Source organism: Tachypleus tridentatus, chromosome 2, assembly GCF_004210375.1.
Source record: "Tachypleus tridentatus isolate NWPU-2018 chromosome 2, ASM421037v1, whole genome shotgun sequence".
NCBI lineage: Eukaryota > Metazoa > Arthropoda > Merostomata > Xiphosura > Limulidae > Tachypleus > Tachypleus tridentatus.
Genome location: NC_134826.1, coordinates 150451005 through 150477243, shown reverse-complemented (window position 1 = coordinate 150477243; position 26239 = coordinate 150451005). Strand labels below are relative to the sequence as shown.

At 34.0% G+C, this 26239-nt stretch overlaps 1 protein-coding gene across 1 annotated transcript in view; it reads right to left on the bottom strand.

Moving 5' to 3' along the window:
- LOC143245639 (nose resistant to fluoxetine protein 6-like) overlaps positions 1-26239 on the bottom strand; it is a 39912-nt gene that overhangs the window by 12455 nt on the left and 1218 nt on the right. Inside the window, exons 2-7 of the mRNA XM_076491988.1 lie at positions 9488-9658; positions 7736-7829; positions 7086-7178; positions 5638-5803; positions 4742-4821; positions 2505-2627 (exon numbers count right to left, since the gene is read on the bottom strand). Coding sequence (XP_076348103.1) covers positions 2505-2627; positions 4742-4821; positions 5638-5803; positions 7086-7178; positions 7736-7829; positions 9488-9658 — 727 coding nt within the window. The remainder of the gene's footprint in view (positions 1-2504; positions 2628-4741; positions 4822-5637; positions 5804-7085; positions 7179-7735; positions 7830-9487; positions 9659-26239) is intronic.

Genomic DNA, 26239 nt, shown 5'->3' with positions numbered 1-26239 from the left:
TGGTGAGTATTGCATCAGTTAAATATAACTTAATCTGAATATACCAACATAAGCCTCAAAGGGAAAACAAATTGTTTTGGAACGAACCTCTTTCAAGAGAGAATTAATGTCCTTCAGTGTAGTGTGCGTTTGTTTTTTGTTAAGCACAAAAATTGCCCAATGGGCTGTCTGTAATATGCCAACAATGGGTTCTGAAATCGGTTTTACGGAGTCGTGAGTCTTCAGAATGATGAGAGAATGGGAAAATAGACGTTTGGAGAGCTAGGAAGGCTTCCTGAAAGATCACCACTGAAAGATGGCGGTCAGTAGCTGGTATCAACACTTGTCATCCCTCTAGGGTATCTATGTATCAACACTTGTCATCCCTCTTGGGTATCTATGTATCAACACTTGTCATCCCTCTTGGGTATCTATGTATCAACACTTGTCATCCCTCTTGGGTATCTATGTATCACCACTTGTCATCCCTCTTGGGTATCTATGTATCACCACTTGTCATCCCTCTTGGGTATCTATGTCTCAACACTTGTCATCCCTCTTGGGTATCTATGTCTCAACACTTGTCATCCCTCTTGGGTATCTATGTATCAACACTTGTCATCCCTCTTGGGTATCTATGTCTCAACACTTGTCATCCCTCTTGGGTATCTATATATCACCACTTGTCATCCCTCTTGGGTATCTATGTATCAACACTTGTCATCCCTCTTGGGTATCTATGTCTCAACACTTGTCATCCCTCTTGGGTATCTATGTCTCAACACTTGTCATCCCTCTTGGGTATCTATGTATCAACACTTGTCATCCCTCTTGGGTATCTATGTCTCAACACTTGTCATCCCTCTTAAGTATCAATGTATATTTAGTTGCCATTCAGCTATCTCATTTCACACCACTTCCTTTTTTATTTTGTAGTTTTTTTGTATTGTTATATAACTGATGGCAATTTGAAGCTGTATAGTTTGTTGTATTGTTATATAACTGATGGCAATTTGAAGCTGTATAGTTTGTTGTATTGTTATATAACTAATGGGAATTTGAAGCTGTATAGTTTGTTGTATAGTTATATAACTGATGGCAATTTGAAGCTGTATAGTTTTTGTATTGTTATATAACTGATGGCAATTTGAAGCTGTATAGTTTGTTGTATTGTTATATAACTGATGGCAATTTGAAGCTGTATAGTTTGTTGTATAGTTATATAACTGATGACAATTTGAAGCTGTATAGTTTTTGTATTGTTATATAACTGATGGGAATTTGAAGCTGTATAGTTTGTTGTATAGTTATATAACTGATGGCAATTTGAAGCTGTATAGTTTTTGTATTGTTATATAACTGATGTCAATTTGAAGCTGTATAGTTTGTTGTATTGTTATATAATTGATGGCAATTTGAAGCTGTATAGTTTGTTGTATAGTTATATAACTGATGGCAATTTCAAGCTGTATAGTTTGTTGTATTGTTATATAACTGATGGCAATTTGAAGCTGTATAGTTTGTTGTATAGTTATATAACTGATGGAAATTTGAAGCTGTATAGTTTGTTGTATAGTTATATAACTGATGGCAATTTGAAGCTGTATAGTTTGTTGTATAGTTATATAACTGATGGCAATTTTAAGCTGTATAGTTTGTTGTATAGTTATATAACTGATAGCAATTTGAAGCTGTATAGGTTTTTGTATTGTTATATAACTGATGGCAATTTGAAGCTGTATAGTTTTTGTATTGTTATATAGTCTGATCTAAATTCTAACGCAGTTTGACTTTTAGTTTCATTGTAGTTTCCACGTGTTCTAGTGGTCTGGATTTATTATGTTAATTGAGTCATGCTGTACCAAACTAAATACTTGTTTCTGATCGTCCGTATATTTGAACTAATACACTGGACTTCGATCTTCTATTGTTGTGCTGTTCTCGCCAAGTGATTAATGTGATTTATAGATACTCTTGTGGCGTACCAAAGAGGCGTGACCCACGAAACCTTGGATTCACAGCTCGGATAGCTTAACTACAAAGCTACGGTTGACTTAAAGAATGTGTAGAATAGTGGAGCTTTATGAAGGATAAATGTAGTTTATAGAATCTTATCTGCAACTGAATAATGGCTGCAGGGGAGGAACGTGGATAATTAAGAAAGAATGTTCATGTGTGAAAGTTCGAAACACGTGTTTACAAAGTTTCAAAAATAACGCGATAAAACTGGAGAAGGAAATATGGAATTTACTAACGGACTAAATATAATAATGGACTAAATATAATAATATAATAACGGACTAAATATAATAATATAATAACGAACTAAATATAATAATATAATAATGGACTAAATATAATAATATAGATGGAACTAGAAATATACAAGACAACATTTCAACATCTATTAAAAACAGTGAAGAAGCTGGTAGGTGGATGTTCATGGTTTATTAATAAGGTAAGCAAAGTGAAATATTAGACATAAAACATTACAAACTGTTACTGATCACATTAAATATACTTACACGAGGTCAGGAGCAAGGTGCAGAAGAGTGGGGAAGTATGTATTAGTCACAGTAATCATTCCAACAGCAACACTTGAGCCAGTTACCAAGAGGAATACAATAATAAATCCAATAACCGGTTTCCTAAGAGAAATACATCAGGTAAGATATATGTTGTTTTCACCGTAACCACGACATTTTTAACCGATTACACGTAAATGTAACCGACAGTTGACTTTTCCAAGACTGATATCAGTACAGAAATTAAAAAGAAAATGAAATGTATTGGTCAATAAATTTTCTAAAATAATTCAACTATCTTTTGGATTAAGAAAAAATGAAACTTATCTGTGGACCAAAATATGAACACAAAAACTGGTGAGGATACATGCCAGTGAAGACTGTGTAGAACTGTGGAGGACACATGTCAGTAAAGACTGTATAGAACTGAGGATTACACAAGTCAGTGAAGACTGTGTAGAACTGTGGAAGACACGTGTCAGTAAAGACTGTGTAAAACTGAGGATTACACAAGTCAGTGAAGACTGTGTAGAACTGTGGAGGACACATGTCAGTAAAGACTGTGTAGAAATGAGGATTACACAAGTCAGTGAAGACTGTGCAGAACTGTGGATTACACAAGTCAGTGAAGACTGTGTGGAAATGTGGATTACACAAGTCAGTGAAGACTGTGTAGAATTGTGGAGGACACATGTCAGTAAAGACTGTGTAGAACTGTGGAGGATACATGTCAGTAAAGACTGTATAGAAATGAGGATTACACAAGTCAGTAAAGACTGTTTAGAACTGCGGAGGACAAAAGTAAGTAAGGACTGCGTAGATCTGGAGAGGTCACTTGAGAGTGTTGAAACTAGCTTGTTAAGTCTCTGTACGAATGTTTCGTTCCAACTGTGTTTTATTTTTCTCCATCATTTATATCTCTCTATGCGACTTCAGCGTACGAGAATGATATAAATAAATTCTGGGCAAATATGAAATAAGTGCATAAAATAATATAAAGACATGAAACTTAGAAACAGCTAGACCTAACAAGTTAAGAACTTTGTGGTTAGCTACGTGTCTTGACACTGCACTCAAAAGAGTATGCTAATCTGGAACACAAAACAGTAACTCTTATTAGTATAAAATTACCAATTTATTTTTCCTGCACAATCAAACTTTGCTGGGATGAAAGACAGTTGAAGACCTTAACTTTACACCCATAATAAGTTCAACCTTTCAAATTTTGCCGTAACATCACGAGATGTCATAGTTTTAAAATTCCCAAATCAGCTGATGTCTGTAAATCATCCCTCATTTTATCGTTTTATACATACATTATGTTATATAAAAAATGTTCTGCTTACAATTCAAGATTACAGTTATAATCTATTGAAGTCGTGAGATTTCATTTGATTGCAGTAAGAGAAAGTTTAAAGTTTTAATTAGTAACTCAGTGAACCTTTAGTACATTTATTTTAATAAAAATACGAGTGAAAGATTAGTTTTTAGTACATTCATTTTAATGAAAATACGAGTGAAAGATTAGTTTTAGTACATTTATTTTAATGAAAATACGAGTGAAAGATTAGTTTTAGTACATTTATTTTAATGAAAATACGAGTGAAAGATTAGTTTTTAGTACATTTATTTTAATGAAAATACGAGTGAAAGATTAGTTTTAGTACATTTATTTTAATGAAAATACGAGTGAAAGATTAGTTTTAGTACATTTATTTTAATGAAAATACGAGTGAAAGATTACTTTTTAGTACATTTATTTTAATGAAAATACGATTGAAAGATTACTTTCTAGTACATTTATTTTAATGAAAATACAAGTGAAAGATTACTTTTAGTACATTTATTTTAATGATAATATGAGTGAAAGATTAGTTTTTAGTACATTTATTTTAATTAAAATACGAATGAAAGATTACTTTTTAGTACATTTATTTTAATGAAAATACGAGTGAGAGATTACTTTTTAGTACATTTATTTTAATGAAAATACGAGTGAGAGATTACTTTTTAGTACATATATTTCAATGAAAATACGAGTGAAAGATTAGTTTTTAGTACATTTATTTTAATGAAAATACAAGTGAAAGATTACTTTTTAGTACATTTATTTTAATGAAAATACGAGTGGAAGATTACTTTTTAGGTTGAATTTGAACTTTGACCTTATAACTTCTTATAACTTTTTTTTTCTTTTTGTAAAAAGGCAATTGTTGTTAAGCCTAAAACTGACTTACCAGAAAAGAGGTATCAGAATCAGGAAGGATATGATATATAGTTGCATGTCAACACAGAGATACCATAAATGTGAAAGACACTAAGTAGAGATAAGATGCTGATATTAAACCAAGACAAGTTGAAGTTTAATATTTCATATAAACAACATCAGTCAGAACGTATTAAGGTTACAGATTACAAATTTAATGATAATAACTGTATCATGTTAAACAACACTAGTCAGAACACGTTAAAGTTACAGATTACAAAATTACTGATAATAACTGTATAATGTTAAACAACACTAGTCATAAACACGTTGAGGTTACATGTTACAAAATTACCTCGCATTAGAAAAAAAACATTTAATGGTAAAAATAAGCCTTTCATGAAAGGTTTACTGATTTACGTTCGTGGTCCACATCAACTCCAAGTGAAAGAATCTAAAATCATTAGACATGGATTTTCTTTATTGCAATATATATCACGTAATAATTAAACGCTTTAAATTGTACTAAACTAATAATAACAAGACTTTTAATTAATAAGACCTTTATTTAATAAGTATAAGACCTTTAATTAACAAGTATAAGACCTTTATCTAATAAGTATAAGACCTTTTATTAGTAAGTATAAGACTTTTTATTAATAAGTATATGTTTAATTTATAAGTTAGGGACTTTTAATTAATAAATATAAGATATTTAATTTATAAGATCTTTAATTAATAAGTATAAGACCTTTACGTAGCAAGTATAAGACTCTTATTTAATAAGTTTTAGACCTTTAATTAGTAAGTATAAAACATTTAATTAATAAATTAAGACCTTTAATTAAACAAGTAAAAGGGAATGAAAAAGGACTTTCAAACTTGGAATCACTGTTGAATAAAGACTTCCATGGTTCCACCACTTACTCGCTGATCGTAAGCCCTCCAGTTAGTGATATAAAGAATATTACTCCACCATGATGATTTACAACGTCTTACTTCATCACGAATCTGTAAATCCCAGAGCGGTCCAGCTCCCAGTCCTTCCATCAGGATGACAAGAGAAATAGCAACCATCATTGGTGGTGTTAACCTGTCATTAGGATATACACGTGTACATTACGCGTATGTAGTCTAAACAATACATAACACGACACTTTCAAAATAGAATTTATTATCGTCCACTGTGGCTGTTTAACGGAGATGTGTGTTTTTTATTGACTGGAACTTATAAATGTTTGATAAAGTGATGGTTACTTATACTATTCACATTATGTTTAAATACAGCTCGGGTTTTCACACGTATAAAAACAGCGTTTTTGTGTTACGTATGTTTATTTTTCAGCCTGAACGGCATCCCCTATAGACGTAGATCAGCTGACCTATGTGGGACCCTTAAGATTCAAATATAACGTGCCTAATTTTCAACTATTATCCCGAGATAGTCACCAGCATTCGCCGCCATACCGGCTTTGACCAACTCTTGGATATGGATACTTTGTAGAATGTGCTCACAATTGTAACTGCAGAAAGTTCAACGAAGGCGCGACTCGAATCTTGGGCCTTCCAACAGATAGCCTAACACGTTATTCACGAGGTCACATCCAAACACTTCTTAATTTAAGAACATGTGAGTATCAACTCTGTGTGGATAGCATTAATATTTCTGGTATTTTCGGCTATTGTCCTTGTGATATGTAATATTGATCTAGAAATTCTAGAATCTCCAGTTTGTAAACATTCTAGAACACTAAGGTATGATATACGTAACCATACGGAAATAACTATATTGAAAAATAAGCCTACTTTGTCTTTTCACAAATATTTACATATTATTAAGTTAGTTTAAATGTATTCTCCAAACGGCTGGTATTAAAATTAAAATAAAGTACAGAACAAAGTTTCTATCTTCTTAGTTCATCTTCATCTTGCTAACCTGAAACACTGGTGTGTACTTTATTCTAATTAAAGTTTTAATACCCATACCAACCGTCTTGAGAATACATTTTTACTTCAAGCGGGTTTCTCGTCATCAAGGATTAAACTAGTTTGTTTGTCCTCAATGGGTTATCTGTGCTCTGTCCACCGCGGGTGTCGAAACTTTACTTGTATCATCATAAATCATCAGACTTACGGATAAATCACGATATTATAACGAACCGAGTAAGACTAAACTATGTTGTTTATCTGGAATATTGATATAAATCATGTAAATAAAACATGTGTGGAAGTTGGAAAGCTTAAGTGAATGTATTAAAAGAAAGTATATTGTCTAACATCGAAATGCCACATTAGTTGTTTACGTTGGAAGACCTTCCACATTAATCTAATTCTCGTGAAGAACGGAGAACAACGAGAAAGTGTTTAGTTCTTACCTCCAGTATCTATGGAACAGGTAAAGTCCAAAGTTCATTTTTCCATTAGACTTCGCAAGTCGCCGTAATGTAATGTAGGCCACCAAGAGTCCGCTGTAATACCAAAGGTAGAGAGAAAATTGAGACAACGTTGTTGTATGTTTACGATATTTATCTAAAACCTAAAAGATATGATAATTATTGATTGTTGCTCAATGCAAAGCTACACAATGAGCTGTCTGACAAGCATAGGGAATTGAACATCAAGCTTTAGCGTTGCAAGTCGAGAAACGAACAAATTTCTGTGGAATCGAGCTGTTGAACAGTGTATTGAAAACCCTTCCTTCTCGCACACTATATGGAAAACACACATGGACAAGAAGTGTGTTTTGGAAATAAAACTTTCATGACAGAGCTTCCTAAAACAAAAAAAATTCTTTCATCGCTATTATCAAGATGTGCGATCTTCTGGTGACCGAACGTGGCGACATAGACTGTAATTACGTGGTGATGATTCAAAATCCTTTTAATGTAAGGTACTCAATCTCGAAGATAAAGAGAACCATTATCAAATCATGATATCAACTCCCTCTGAATGACGATCTAGAAACGTTGTTTTATTGTACATCATGTATAAACAATACAGTTTTCTGGAGTTTAAAATATCTCACCTCAGAAAGAGGAAGGTATCAACACCTAACCAGCCGTTCAATATTACCTCGAAGGCCAAATCTTCTTGAGAATTTCGAAGATTAAACAGACTTCCTAAAAAATAATAATTGAAACTTATAAATTTCTGAGAATAGAGCAAACAACGTTGTTATATTTACTGTGAAGTCTGAGAATTTTACATAATTCTATTTTCAATTTTATACACATGCCATTTTTTATTTCAAAAGCAACAAAACACTTACATAGAAACATTGTTTTTGTTCGTTTGTAGCACAAATAACCATTTATGTGCTGTCCACTGAATGAAATCGAACCCCAAATTTTAGCTTCGTAAGTTCGTAAACTTACCAATGACCCACAGAAACAAACTTTTAATTTGTTGTATTCAATATGATAGATTACAAGACACATACGGTTTCACACTGAGTACTCTGATATTCAATATGCTAGATTACAAGACACATACGGTTTCACACTGAGTAGTCTGACATCCAATATGATAGATTACAAGACACATACGGTTTCACACTGAGTCGTCTGATATTCAATATGATAGATTACAAGACACATACGGTTTCACACTGAGTAGTCTGATATTCAATATGATGGATTACAAGACACATACGGTTTCACACTGAGTAGTCTGATATTCAATATGATAGATTACAATACACATACGGTTTCACACTGAGTAGTCTGATATCCAATATGATAGATTACAAGACACATACGGTTTCACACTGAGTCGTCTGATATTCAATATGATAGATTACAAGACACATACGGTTTCACACTGAGTAGTCTGATATTCAATATGATAGATTACAAGACACATACGGTTTCACACTGAGTAGTCTGATATTCAATATGATGGATTACAAGACACATACGGTTTCACACTGAGTAGTCTGATATTCAATATGATAGATTACAATACACATACGGTTTCACACTGAGTAGTCTGATATTCAATATGATAGATTACAATACACATACGGTTTCACACTGAGTAGTCTGATATCCAATATAATAGATTACAAGACACATACGGTTTCACACTGAGTCGTCTGATATTCAATATGATAGATTACAAGACACATACGGTTTCACACTGAGTAGTCTGATATTCAATATGATAGATTACAAGACACATACGGTTTCACACTGAGTAGTCTGATATTCAATATGGTAGATTACAAGACACATACGGTTTCACACTGAGTAGTCTGATATTCAATATGATAGATTACAAGACACATACGGTTTCACACTGAGTAGTCTGATATTGAATATGATAGATTACAAGACACACACGGTTTCACACTGAGTAGTCTGATACCCAATATGATAGATTACAAGACACATACGGTTTCACACTTAATCGTCTGATATTAAATATGATAGATTACAAGACACATACGGTTTCACACTGAGTAGTCTGATATTAAATATGATAGATTACAAGACACATACGGTTTCACACTGAGTAGTCTGATATTCAATATGATAAATTACAAGACACATTCGGTTTCACACTGAGTAGTCTAAAAATTGAAATAAAAATGAATATTTTAGTTTTCTTTTTAAAATCATACATTGTTTTCAGTTTGGAAGATATTTTTCTCATGATGTGTGTTCATACGGTTAATGTCATATAATTCTTTGTTTACTTAACATTATAAAATAACGTAAGGAGGCAGCACCTCTGCAATAACGTTAAATATTTCAGTTGGATAATTAAACCTACTTACTAAAGCTTATCAAGGGTGCCCAAGCATACGTGTGGCACAGTATTATCCATGTCATAGTGATAAACCGAATCCCATTCAAGGCTGGAACGTCTCCTGGTCGCTGGGTCAGGTTAAACAGTTGTTTCCCGTTAGAATAGAGAGAAAAGGCAAGGAAATACTGGATCGTCTTGTCTAGGAGTAATGTCAAGGGACAGACAACGGATCTGTTTTTATCATCTTAGATATATCAGATTCTTCCTAACGTATTTCATATAAAAATCTGTTTTTATCATCTTAGATATATCAGATTCTTCCTCACGTATTTCGTATAAAAATCTGTTTTAATCATCTTAGATATATTAGATTCTTCCTAACATATTTCATATAAAAATCTGTTTTTATCATCTTAGATATATCAGATTCTTCCTAACGTTAAAAGGAAAATTTTCCTTTCTTATTAAAGTGTTCTCAGGACAGAAAGAAAATTGAAAAATAAACGTTATATATTTTTTTGCAGGAGAAATACACGTATATATCATCAGATGTTTTGTACTACAGGTTTTAGTCAGCGATGTTTACTAAATACACGGTATAAATCATCACATGTTTTGTACTTCACGTTTCAGTCAGCGATGTTTACTAAATACGCGGTATAAATCATCACATGTTTTGTACTACACGTTTCAGTCAGCGATGTTTACTAAATACGCTGTATAAATCATCACATGTTTTGTACTTCACGTTTCAGTCAGCGATGTTTACTAAATACGCGGTATAAATCATCACATGTTTTGAACTTCACGTCTCAGTCAGCGATGTTTACTAAATACGCGGTATAAATCATCAGATGTTTTGTACTACACGTTTTAGTCAGCGATGTTTACTAAATACACGGTATAAATCATCACATGTTTTGCACTACAGGTTTCAGTCAGCGATGTTTACTAAATACACGGTATAAATCATCACATGTTTTGTACTACACGTTTTAGTCAGCGATGTTTACTATAAATCATCACATGTTTTGTACTACACGTTTTAGTCAGCAATGTTTACTAAATACGCGGTATAAATCATCACATGTTTTGCACTACAGGTTTCAGTCAGCGATGTTTACTAAATACGCGGTATAAATCATCAGATGTTTTGTACTACACGTTTCAGTCAACGATGTTTACTAAATACACAGTATAAATCATCACATGTTTTGCACTACAGGTTTCAGTCAGCGATGTTACTAAATACGCGGTATAAATCATCACATGTTTTGAACTTCACGTTTCAGTCAGCGATGTTTACTAAATACACGGTATAAATCATCAGATGTTTTGTACTTCACGTTTCAGTCAGCGATGTTTACTAAATACACGGTATAAATCATCAGATGTTTTGTATTACACGTTTTAGTCAGCGATGTTTACTAAATACACGGTATAAATCATCACATGTTTTGTACTACAGGTTTCAGTCAGCGATGTTTACTAAATACACGGTATAAATCATCACATGTTTTTTACTACACGTTTCAGTCAGCGATGTTTACTAAATACACGGTATAAATCATCACATGTTTTTTATTACACGTTTCAGTCAGCGATGTTTACTAAATACACGGTATAAATCATCACATGTTTTGTACTACACGTTTCAGTCAGCGATGTTTACTAAATACACGGTATAAATCATCACATGTTTTGTACTACACGTTTTAGTCAGCGATGTTTACTAAATACACGGTATAAATCATCACATGTTTTGCACTACAGGTTTCAGTCAGCGATGTTTACTAAATACACGGTATAAATCATCACATGTTTTGTACTACACGTTTCAGTCAGCGATGTTTACTAAATACACGGTATAAATCATCACATGTTTTGTACTACAGGTTTCAGTCAGCGATGTTTACTAAATACGCGGTATAAATCATCACATGTTTTGTACTACACGTTTCAGTCAGCGATGTTTACTAAATACGCTGTATAAATCATCAGATGTTTTGTACTACACCTTTCAGTCAGCGATGTTTACTAAATACACGGTATAAATCATCACATGTTTTGTACTACAGGTTTCAGTCAGCGATGTTACTAAATACGCGGTATAAATCATCACATGTTTTGAACTTCACGTTTCAGTCAGCGATGTTTACTAAATACACGGTATAAATCATCAGATGTTTTGTACTTCACGTTTCAGTCAGCGATGTTTACTAAATACACGGTATAAATCATCACATGTTTTGTACTACACGTTTCAGTCAGCGATGTTTACTAAATACGCGGTATAAATCATCACATGTTTTGTACTACATGTTTCAGTCAGCGATGTTTACTAAATACACGGTATAAATCATCAGATGTTTTGTACTTCACGTTTCAGTCAGCGATGTTTACTAAATACGCGGTATAAATCATCAGATGTTTTGTACTTCACGTTTCAGTCAGCGATGTTTACTAAATACACGGTATAAATCATCACGTTTCATGTTTTACTAAATACGCTGTACTCACATGTTTTGTTTTCAGTCAGCGATGTTTACTAAATACGCGGTATAAATCATCAGATGTTTTGTACTACACAGTCAGCGATGTTTACAAATACACGGTCAGCGTCATGTTTACTAAATACGCGGTATAAATCATCACATGTTTTGTACTTCACGTTTCAGTCAGCGATGTTTACTAAATACGCGGTATAAATCATCACATGTTTTGTACTACAGGTTTCAGTCAGAGATGTTTACTAAATACGCGGTATAAATGATCACATGTTTTGTATTACACGTTTCAGTCAGCGATGTTTACTAAATACGCTGTATAAATCATCAGATGTTTTGTACTACACGTTTCAGTCAGCGATGTTTACTAAATACGCGGTATAAATCATCACATGTTTTGTACTACATGTTTCAGTCAGCGATGTTTACTAAATACGCGGTATAAATCATCACATGTTTTGTACTACACGTTTCAGTCAGCGATGTTTACTAAATACGCGGTATAAATCATCAGATGTTTTGTACTACACGTTTCAGTCAGCGATGTTTACTAAATACACGGTATAAATCATCACATGTTTTGTACTACACGTTTCAGTCAGCGATGTTTACTAAATACGCGGTATAAATCATCACATGTTTTGTACTTCACGTTTCAGTCAGCGATGTTTACTAAATACACGGTATAAATCATCACATGTTTTGTACTTCACGTTTCAGTCAGCGATGTTTACTAAATACACGGTATAAATCATCAGATGTTTTGTACTACACGTTTCAGTCAGCGATGTTTACTAAATACGCTGTATAAATCATCACATGTTTTGTACTTCACGTTTCAGTCAGCGATGTTTACTAAATACGCGGTATAAATCATCACATGTTTTGTACTACACGTTTCAGTCAGCGATGTTTACTAAATACGCGGTATAAATCATCACATGTTTTGTACTACACGTTTCAGTCAGCGATGTTTACTAAATACGCGGTATAAATCATCAGATGTTTTGTACTTCACGTTTCAGTCAGCGATGTTTACTAAATACGCGGTATAAATCATCAGATGTTTTGTAGTACACGTTTCAGTCAGCGATGTTTACTAAATACGCTGTATAAATCATCACATGTTTTGTACTACACGTTTCAGTCAGCGATGTTTACTAAATACGCGGTATAAATCATCACATGTTTTGTACTACACGTTTCAGTCAGCGATGTTTACTAAATACGCGGTATAAATCATCAGATGTTTTGTACACGTTTCAGTCGTTTTACAAATACAGCGATAAATTTACTTTCAGTCAGCGATGTTTACTAAATACGCGGTATAAATCATCACATGTTTTGTACTACACACATGTTTTGTACAGTCAGCGATGTTTACTAAATACACGGTATAAATCATCACATTTGTACTACACGTTTCAGTTTTTACTAAATACACGGTACAATCATCACATTTTTGTACTTAGTGTTTCAGTCAGCGATGTTTACTAAATACACGGTATAAATCATCAGATGTTTTGTACTACAGGTTTCAGTCAGCGATGTTTACTAAATACACGGTATAAATCATCAGATGTTTTGTACTACACGTTTCAGTCAGCGATGTTTACTAAATACACGGTATAAATCATCACATGTTTTGTACTACACGTTTTAGTCAGCGATGTTTACTAAATACACGGTATAAATCATCACATGTTTTGTACTTCACGTTTCAGTCAGCGATGTTTACTAAATACGGGTATAAATCATCACATGTTTTGTACTACACGTTTCAGTCAGCGATGTTTACTAAATACACGGTATAAATCATCACATGTTTTGAACTTCACGTTTCAGTCAGCGATGTTTACTAAATACACGGTATAAATCATCACATGTTTTGTACTACACGTTTCAGTCAGCGATGTTTACTAAATACACGGTATAAATCATCACATGTTTTGTACTACACGTTTCACACTAAAATACGGTTTCAGTCAGCGATGTTTACTAAATACGCGGTATAAATCATCACATGTTTTGTACTACACGTTTCAGTCAGCGATGTTTACTAAATACGCGGTATAAATCATCAGATGTTTTGTACTACACGTTTCAGTCAGCGATGTTTACTAAATACACGGTATAAATCATCACATGTTTTGTACTACACGTTTCAGTCAGCGATGTTTACTAAATACGCTGTATAAATCATCACATGTTTTGTACTTCACGTTTCAGTCAGCGATGTTTACTAAATACGCGGTATAAATCATCACATGTTTTGTACTACACGTTTCAGTCAGCGATGTTTACTAAATACACGGTATAAATCATCAGATGTTTTGTACTACACGTTTCAGTCAGCGATGTTTACTAAATACGCGGTATAAATGATCACATGTTTTGTATTACACGTTTCAGTCAGCGATGTTTACTAAATACGCTGTATAAATCATCACATGTTTTGTACTACACGTTTCAGTCAGCGATGTTTACTAAATACGCGGTATAAATCATCACATGTTTTGTACTACACGTTTCAGTCAGCGATGTTTACTAAATACGCGGTAAAAATCATCAGATGTTTTGTACTTCACGTTTCAGTCAGCGATGTTTACTAAATACACGGTATAAATCATCAGATGTTTTGTACTTACAGGTTTCAGTCAGCGATGTTTACTAAATACGCGGTATAAATCATCACATGTTTTGTACTACACGTTTCAGTCAGCGATGTTTACTAAATACGCGGTATAAATCATCAGATGTTTTGTACTTCACGTTTCAGTCAGCGATGTTTACTAAATACGCGGTATAAATCATCACATGTTTTGTACTACAGGTTTCAGTCAGAGATGTTTACTAAATACGCGGTATAAATCATCACATGTTTTGTACTTCACACGTTTCAGTCAGCGATGTTTACTAAATACTCGGTATAAATCATCAGATGTTTTGTACTTCACGTTTCAGTCAGCGATGTTTACTAAATACACGGTATAAATCATCACATGTTTTGAACTTCACGTTTCAGTCAGCGATGTTTACTAAATACGCTGTATAAATCATCACATGTTTTGTACTACACGTTTCAGTCAGCGATGTTTACTAAATACACGGTATAAATCATCAGATGTTTTGTAACTTCACGTTTCAGTCAGCGATGTTTACTAAATACACGGTATAAATCATCAGATGTTTTGTACTACACGTTTTAGTCAGCGATGTTTACTAAATACACGGTATAAATCATCACATGTTTTGTACTACACGTTTCAGTCAGCGATGTTTACTAAATACGCGGTATAAATCATCACATGTTTTGTACTTCACGTTTCAGTCAGCGATGTTTACTAAATACGCGGTATAAATCATCACATGTTTTGTACTACACGTTTCAGTCAGCGATGTTTACTAAATACGCTGTATAAATCATCACATGTTTTGTACTACACGTTTCAGTCAGCGATGTTTACTAAATACGCGGTATAAATCATCACATGTTTTGTACTACATGTTTCAGTCAGCGATGTTTACTAAATACACGGTATAAATCATCAGATGTTTTGTAATTCACGTTTCAGTCAGCGATGTTTACTAAATACTCGGTATAAATCATCAGATGTTTTGTACTTCACGTTTCAGTCAGCGATGTTTAATAAATACACGGTATAAATGATCAGATGTTTTGTACTACACGTTTTAGTCAGCGATGTTTACTAAATACGCGGTATAAATCATCACATGTTTTGTGCTAAACGTTTCAGTCAGCGATGTTTACTAAATACGCGGTATAAATCATCACATGTTTTGTACTACACGTTTCAGTCAGCGATGTTTACTAAATACGCGGTATAAATCATCACATGTTTTGTACTACACGTTTCAGTCAGCGATGTTTACTAAATACGCGGTATAAATCATCACATGTTTTGTACTACACGTTTCAGTCAGCGATGTTTACTAAATACGCGGTATAAATCATCAGATGTTTTGTACTTCACGTTTCAGTCAGCGATGTTTACTAAATACGCGGTATAAATCATCAGATGTTTTGTAGTACACGCTTCAGTCAGCGATGTTTACTAAATACGCTGTATAAATCATCACATGTTTTGTACTACACGTCAGTCAGATGTTTACTAAATACGCGGTATAAATCATCACATGTTTTGTACTACACGTTTCAGTCAGCGATGTTTACTAAATACACGGTATAAATCATCAGATGTTTTGTACTACACGTTTCAGTCAGCGATGTTTACTAAATACACGGTATAAATCATCAGATGTTTTGTACTTCACGTTTCAGTCAGCGATGTTTACTAAATACTCGGTATAAATCATCAGATGTTTTGTACTTCACGTTTCAGTCAGCGATGTTTACTAAATACACGTATAAATCATCACATGTTTTGTACTTCACGTTTCAGTCAGCGATATTTACTAAATACACGGTATAAATCATCAATGTTTTGTACTTCACGTTTCAGTCAGCGATGTTTACTAAATACGCGGTATAAATCATCACTTCACGTTTCAGTCAGCGATGTTTACTAAATACACGGTATAAATCATCACATGTTTTGTACTTCACGTTTCAGTCAGCGATGTTTACTAAATACACGGTATAAATCATCAGATGTTTTGTACTTCACGTTTCAGTCAGCGATGTTTACTAAATACGCGGTATAAATCATCAGATGTTTTGTACTTTCACGTTTCAGTCAGCGATGTTTACTAAATACGCGGTATAAATCATCACATGTTTTGCACTACAGGTTTCAGTCAGCGATGTTTACTAAATACGCGGTATAAATCATCACATGTTTTGTACTACAAGTTTCAGTCAGCGATGTTTACTAAATACGCGGTATAAATCATCACATGTTTTGTACTACACGTTTCAGTCAGCGATGTTTACTAAATACGCTGTATAAATCATCAGATGTTTTGTACTACACCTTTCAGTCAGCGATGTTTACTAAATACATGGTATAAATCATCACATGTTTTGTACTACACGTTTCAGTCAGCGATGTTTACTAAATACGCTGTATAAATCATCACATGTTTTGTACTACACGTTTCAGTCAGCGATGTTTACTAAATACACGGTATAAATCATCACATGTTTTGTACTACACGTTTTAGTCAGCGATGTTTACTAAATACACGGTATAAATCATCACATGTTTTGTACTACAGGTTTCAGTCAGCGATGTTTACTAAATACACGGTATAAATCATCACATGTTTTGTACTACACGTTTCAGTCAGCGATGTTTACTAAATACACGGTATAAATCATCACATGTTTTGTACTACAGGTTTCAGTCAGCGATGTTTACTAAATACGCGGTATAAATCATCACATGTTTTGTACTACACGTTTCAGTCAGCGATGTTTACTAAATACGCGGTATAAATCATCAGATGTTTTGTACTACACGTTTCAGTCAGCGATGTTTACTAAATACACGGTATAAATCATCACATGTTTTGTACTACAGGTTTCAGTCAGCGATGTTTACTAAATACGCGTATAAATCATCACATGTTTTGAACTTCACGTTTCAGTCAGCGATGTTTACTAAATACACGGTATAAATCATCAGATGTTTTGTACTTCACGTTTCAGTCAGCGATGTTTACTAAATACACGGTATAAATCATCACATGTTTTGTACTACACGTTTCAGTCAGCGATGTTTACTAAATACGCGGTATAAATCATCACATGTTTTGTACTACACGTTTCAGTCAGCGATGTTTACTAAATACACGGTATAAATCATCAGATGTTTTGTACTTCACGTTTCAGTCAGCGATGTTTACTAAATACGCTGTATAAATCATCACATGTTTTGAACTTCACGTTTCAGTCAGCGATGTTTACTAAATACACGGTATAAATCATCACATGTTTTGTACTTCACGTTTCAGTCAGCGATGTTTACTAAATACACGGTATAAATCATCAGATGTTTTGTACTTCACGTTTCAGTCAGCGATGTTTACTAAATACGCGGTATAAATCATCACATGTTTTGTACTTCACGTTTCAGTCAGCGATGTTTACTAAATACACGGTATAAATCATCAGATGTTTTGTACTTCACGTTTCAGTCAGCGATGTTTACTAAATACACGGTATAAATCATCACATGTTTTGTACTTCACACGTTTTAGTCAGCGATGTTTACTAAATACACGGTATAAATCATCACATGTTTTGTACTACAGGTTTCAGTCAGCGATGTTTACTAAATACGCGGTATAAATCATCACATGTTTTGTACTTACACGTTTCAGTCAGCGATGTTTACTAAATACGCGGTATAAATCATCACATGTTTTGTACTACACGTTTCAGTCAGCGATGTTTACTAAATACGCGGTATAAATCATCACATGTTTTGTACTACACGTTTCAGTCAGCGATGTTTACTAAATACACGGTATAAATCATCACATGTTTTGTACTACACGTTTCAGTCAGCGATGTTTACTAAATACATATAAATCATCAGATGTTTTGTACTTACACAGTTTCAGTCAGCGATGTTTACTAAATACACGGTATAAATCATCACATGTTTTGTACTTCACGTTTCAGTCAGCGATGTTTACTAAATACACGGTATAAATCATCAGATGTTTTGTACTTCACGTTTCAGTCAGCGATGTTTACTAAATACACGGTATAAATCATCAGATGTTTTGTACTACAGGTTTCAGTCAGCGATGTTTACTAAATACACGGTATAAATCATCAGATGTTTTGTACTTCACGTTTCAGTCAGCGATGTTTACTAAATACACGGTATAAATCATCACATGTTTTGTACTACACGTTTCAGTCAGCGATGTTTACTAAATACACGGTATAAATCATCACATGTTTTGTACTACACGTTTCAGTCAGCGATGTTTACTAAATACGCGGTATAAATCATCACATGTTTTGTACTACACGTTTCAGTCAGCGATGTTTACTAAATACACGGTATAAATCATCACATGTTTTGTACTACAGGTTTCAGTCAGCGATGTTTACTAAATACACGGTATAAATCATCACATGTTTTGTACTTCACACGGTTTCAGTCAGCGATGTTTACTAAATACACGGTATAAATCATCACATGTTTTGTACTACACGTTTCAGTCAGCGATGTTTACTAAATACGCGGTATAAATCATCACATGTTTTGTACTACACGTTTCAGTCAGCGATGTTTACTAAATACGCTGTATAAATCATCAGATGTTTTGTACTACACGTTTCAGTCAGCGATGTTTACTAAATACACGGTATAAATCATCACATGTTTTGTACTACACGTTTCAGTCAGCGATGTTTACTAAATACGCGGTATAAATCATCACATGTTTTGTACTACACGTTTCAGTCAGCGATGTTTACTAAATACGCGGTATAAATCATCACATGTTTTGTACTACACGTTTCAGTCAGCGATGTTTACTAAATACACGGTATAAATCATCACATGTTTTGTACTACACGTTTCAGTCAGCGATGTTTACTAAATACACGGTATAAATCATCACATGTTTTGTACTTCACGTTTCAGTCAGCGATGTTTACTAAATACACGGTATAAATCATCAGATGTTTTGTACTACAGTGTTTCAGTCAGCGATGTTTACTAAATACGCGGTATAAATCATCACATGTTTTGTACTACACGTTTCAGTCAGCGATGTTTACTAAATACGCTGTATAAATCATCAGATGTTTTGTACTTACACGTTTCAGTCAGCGATGTTTACTAAATACACGGTATAAATCATCACATGTTTTGTACTACACGTTTCAGTCAGCGATGTTTACTAAATACGCGGTATAAATCATCACATGTTTTGAACTTCACGTTTCAGTCAGCGATGTTTACTAAATACGCGGTATAAATCATCAGATGTTTTGTACTTCACGTTTCAGTCAGCGATGTTTACTAAATACACGGTATAAATCATCAGATGTTTTGTACTTCACACGTTTCAGTCAGCGATGTTTACTAAATACGCTGTATAAAATCATCACATGTTTTGTACTTACACGTTTCAGTCAGCGATGTTTACTAAATACACGGTATAAATCATCAGATGTTTTGTACTTCACGTTTCAGTCAGCGATGTTTACTAAATACGCTGTATAAATCATCACATGTTTTGTACTACACGTTTCAGTCAGCGATGTTTACTAAATACACGGTATAAATCATCAGATGGTTTGTACTTTCACGTTTCAGTCAGCGATGTTTACTAAATACACGGTATAAATCATCAGATGTTTTGTACTACACGTTTCAGTCAGCGATGTTTACTAAATACGCTGTATAAATCATCAGATGTTTTGTACATCATCAGCGATGTTTACTAAATACGCTGTATAAATCATCACATGTTTTGTACTACACGTTTCAGTCAGCGATGTTTACTAAATACACGGTATAAATCATCAGATGTTTTGTACTACACGTTTCAGTCAGCGATGTTTACTAAGTACACGGTATAAATCATCACATGTTTTGTACTACACGTTTCAGTCAGCGATGTTTACTAAATACGCGGTATAAATCATCACATGTTTTGTACTTACACGTTTCAGTCAGCGATGTTTACTAAATACACGGTATAAATCATCAGATGTTTTGTACTTCACGTTTCAGTCAGCGATGTTTACTAAATACACGGTATAAATCATCACATGTTTTAAATACGCGGTATAAATCATACATGTTTTGTACTACACGTTTCAGTCAGCGATGTTTACTAAATACGCGGTATAAATCATCAGATGTTTTGTACTACACGTTTCAGTCAGCGATGTTTACTAAATACGCGGTATAAATCATCACATGTTTTGTACTACATGTTTTGTTTCAGTCAGCGATGTTTACTAAATACGCGGTATAAATCATCACATGTTTTGTACTACACGTTTCAGTCAGCGATGTTTACTAAATACACGGTATAAATCATCAGATGTTTTGTACTTCACGTTTCAGTCAGCGATGTTTACTAAATACACGGTATAAATCATCAGATGTTTTGTACTTACACGTTTCAGTCAGCGATGTTTACTAAATACGCGGTATAAATCATCACATGTTTTGTACTACACGTTTCAGTCAGCGATGTTTACTAAATACGCGGTATAAATCATCACATGTTTTGTACTACACGTTTCAGTCAGCGATGTTTACTAAATACGCGGTATAAATCATCACATGTTTTGTACTACACGTTTCAGTCAGCGATGTTTACTAAATACGCGGTATAAATCATCACATGTTTTGTACTTCACGTTTCAGTCAGCGATGTTTACTAAATACACGGTATAAATCATCAGATGTTTTGTACTACACGTTTCAGTCAGCGATGTTTACTAAATACACGGTATAAATCATCACATGTTTTGTACTTCACGTTTCAGTCAGCGATGTTTACTAAATACGCGGTATAAATCATCAGATGTTTTGTACTTCACGTTTCAGTCAGCGATGTTTACTAAATACACGGTATAAATCATCACATGTTTTGTACTACACGTTTCAGTCAGCGATGTTTACTAAATACGCTGGTATAAATCATCAGATGTTTTGTACTTCACACGTTTCAGTCAGCGATGTTTACTAAATACACGGTATAAATCATCAGATGTTTTGTACTTCACGTTCACGTTTCAGTCAGCGATGTTTACTAAATACGCGGTATAAATCATCACATGTTTTGTACTTTTTTACTACACGTTTCAGTCAGCGATGTTTACTAAATACGCGGTATAAATCATCACATGTTTTGTACTACACGTTTCAGTCAGCGATGTTTACTAAATACGCGGTATAAATCATCAGATGTTTTGTACTACACGTTTCAGTCAGCGATGTTTACTAAATACGCGGTATAAATCATCACATGTTTTGTACTTTCACACGCGTTTCAGTCAGCGATGTTTACTAAATACACGGTATAAATCATCAGATGTTTTGTACTACACGTTTCAGTCAGCGATGTTTACTAAATACGCTGTATAAATCATCATGTTTTGTATGTTTTGTCAGCGATGTTTACTAAATACGTTTCAGTCCACACGTTTTAGATGTTTACTAAATACACGGTATAAATCATCATGTTTTGTACTACACGTTTCAGTCAGCGATGTTTACTAAATACGCGGTATAAATCATCACATGTTTTGTACTACACGTTTCAGTCAGCGATGTTTACTAAATACGCGGTATAAATCATCACATGTTTTGTACTACACGTTTCAGTCAGCGATGTTTACTAAATACACGGTATAAATCATCACATGTTTTGTACTTTCAGTCACGTTTCAGTCAGCGATGTTTACTAAATACGCGGTATAAATCATCAGATGTTTTGTACTACACGTTTCAGTCAGCGATGTTTACTAAATACGCGGTATAAATCATCACATGTTTTGTACTTCACGTTTCAGTCAGCGATGTTTACTAAATACGCGGTAAATACGCGGTATAAATACATCAGATGTTTTGTACTACACGTTTCAGTCAGCGATGTTTACTAAATACGCGGTATAAATCATCACATGTTTTGTACTACACGTTTCAGTCAGCGATGTTTACTAAATACACGGTATAAATCATCACATGTTTTGTACTACACGTTTCAGTCAGCGATGTTTACTAAATACGCGGTATAAATCATCACATGTTTTGTACTTACACGTTTCAGTCAGCGATGTTTACTAAATACGCGGTATAAATCATCACATGTTTTGTACTTACACGTTTCAGTCAGCGATGTTTACTAAATACACGGTATAAATCATCAGATGTTTTGTACTACACGTTTCAGTCAGCGATGTTTACTAAATACGGTGTATAAATCATCACATGTTTTGTACTTCACGTTTCAGTCAGCGATGTTTACTAAATACACGGTATAAATCATCAGATGTTTTGTAACTTCACGTTTCAGTCAGCGATGTTTACTAAATACACGGTATAAATCATCAGATGTTTTGTACTTCACACGTTTCAGTCAGCGATGTTTACTAAATACGCGGTATAAATCATCACATGTTTTGTACTACACGTTTCAGTCAGCGATGTTTACTAAATACACGGTATAAATCATCAGATGTTTTGTACTTCACGTTTCAGTCAGCGATGTTTACTAAATACGCGGTATAAATCATCACATGTTTTGTACTACACGTTTCAGTCAGCGATGTTTACTAAATACGCTGTATAAATCATCAGATGTTTTGTACTACACGTTTCAGTCAGCGATGTTTACTAAATACGCGGTATAAATCATCAGATGTTTTGAACGTACTTCACGTTTCAGTCAGCGATGTTTTACTAAATACGCTGTATAAATCATCAGATGTTTTGAACTTCACGTTTCAGTCAGTCAGCGATGTTTACTAAATACACGGTATAAATCATCAGATGTTTTGTACTTCACGTTTCAGTCAGCGATGTTTACTAAATACGCATCACATGTTTTGTACTACATGTTTCATCAGCGATGTTTTAAATACTACATCGACATGTTTCAGTCAGCGATGTTTACTAAATACATCAGATGGTATAAATCATCACGATGTTTTGTACTTCACGTTATCAGTCAGCGATGTTTACTAAATACAGCGATGTATACGTTATCATCATCAGATGTTTTGTACTACACGTTTCAGTCAGCGATGTTTACTAAATACACGGTATAAATCATCAGATGTTTTGTACTACACGTTTCAGTCAGCGATGTTTACTAAATACGCGGTATAAATCATCACATGTTTTGTATGTTTTCAGCGATGTTTACTAAATACACGGTATAAATCATCAGATGTTTTGTTTCACGTTTCAGTCAGCGATGTTTACTAAATACACGCTGTATAAATCATCAGATGTTTTGTAACTACACGTTTCAGTCAGCGATGTTTACTAAATACGCGGTATAAATCATCATCACATGTTTTGTACTCACATGTTTTGTCAGCGATGTTTACGTTTCAGTCAGCGATGTTTACTAAATACGCGGTATAAATCATCAGATGTTTTGTACTACACGTTTTAGTCAGCGATGTTTACTAAATACGCGGTATAAATCATCACATGTTTTGTACTCACAGGTTTCAGTCAGCGATGTTCACTAAGCGGTATAAATCATCACATGTTTTGTACTACACGTTTCAGTCAGCGATGTTTACTAAATACGCGGTATAAATCATCACATGTTTTGTACTACACGTTTCAGTCAGCGATGTTTACTAAATACACGGTATAAATCATCAGATGTTTTGTACTTCACGTTTCAGTCAGCGATGTTTACTAAATACGCGGTATAAATCATCACATGTTTTGTACTACACGTTTCAGTCAGCGATGTTTACTAAATACGCGGTATAAATCATCAGATGTTTTGTACCACACGCTTCAGTCAGCGATGTTTACTAAATACGCGGTATAAATCATCAGATGTTTTGTACTACACGTTTCAGTCAGCGATGTTTACTAAATACGCGGTATAAATCATCACATGTTTTGTACTACACGTTTCAGTCAGCGATGTTTACTAAATACGCGGTATAAATCATCACATGTTTTGTAATTACACGTTTCAGTCAGCGATGTTTACTAAATACGCGGTATAAATCATCAGATGTTTTGTACTTCACGTTTCAGTCAGCGATGTTTACTAAATACACGGTATAAATCATCACATGTTTTGTACTACACGTTTCAGTCAGCGATGTTTACTAAATACGCGGTATAAATCATCACATGTTTTGTACTACACGTTTCAGTCAGCGATGTTTACTAAATACACGGTATAAATCATCACATGTTTTGTACAGCGATTTTACACGCTTTTTGTACTTAGTCAGCGATGTTTACTAAATACACGGTATAAATCATCACATGTTTTGTACTACACGTTTCAGTCAGCGATGTTTACTAAATACACGGTATAAATCATCAGATGTTTTGTACTACACGTTTCAGTCAGCGATGTTTACTAAATACACGGTATAAATCATCACATGTTTTGTACTACATAGGTTTCAGTCAGCGATGTTTTTCTAAATACGCGGTATAAATCATCACATGTTTTGTACTTACACGTTTCAGTCAGCGATGTTTACTAAATACGCGGTATAAATCATCACATGTTTTGTACTACATCTTTTAGTCAGCGATGTTTACTAAATACGCGGTATAAATCATCACATGTTTTGTACTACACGTTTCAGTCAGCGATGTTTACTAAATACACGGTATAAATCATCACATGTTTTGTACTCACACGTTTCAGTCAGCGATGTTTACTAAATACACGGTATAAAATCATCAGATGTTTTGTACTTCATTGCCTAAGTCAGCGATGTTTACTAAATACACGGTATAAATCATCAGATGTTTTGTACTTCACGTTTCAGTCAGCGATGTTTACTAAATACGCGGTATAAATCATCAGTTATGTTTTGTACTCACATGTTTCAGTCAGCGATGTTTACTAAATACACGGTATAAATCATCACATGTTTTGTACTTCACGTTTCAGTCAGCGATGTTTACTAAATACGCGGTATAAATCATCAGATGTTTTGTACTACATGTTTCAGTCAGCGATGTTTACTAAATACACGGTATAAATCATCAGATGTTTTGTACTTCACGTTTCAGTCAGCGATGTTTACTAAATACGCGGTATAAATCATCAGATGTTTTGTACTACACGTTTCAGTCAGCGATGTTTACTAAATACACGGTATAAATCATCACATGTTTTGTACTACTTCAGTCAGCGATGTTTACTAAATACACGGTATAAATCATCAGATGTTTTGTACTACACGCTCTCAGTCAGCGATGTTTACTAATACACGGTATAAATCATCACATGTTTTGAATTACACGTTTCAGTCAGCGATGTTTACTAAATACGCGGTATGTTTACTAAATACGCGGTATAAATCATCACATGTTTTGTACTCACACGTTTCAGTCAGCGATGTTTACTAAATACGCGGTATAAATCATCACATGTTTTGTACTACACGTTTCAGTCAGCGATGTTTACTAAATACGCGGTATAAATCATCACATGTTTTGTACTTCACGTTTCAGTCAGCGATGTTTTACTAAATACGCGGTATAAATCATCAGATGTTTTGTACCACACGTTTCAGTCAGCGATGTTTACTAAATACGCGGTATAAATCATCACATGTTTTGTACTACACGTTTCAGTCA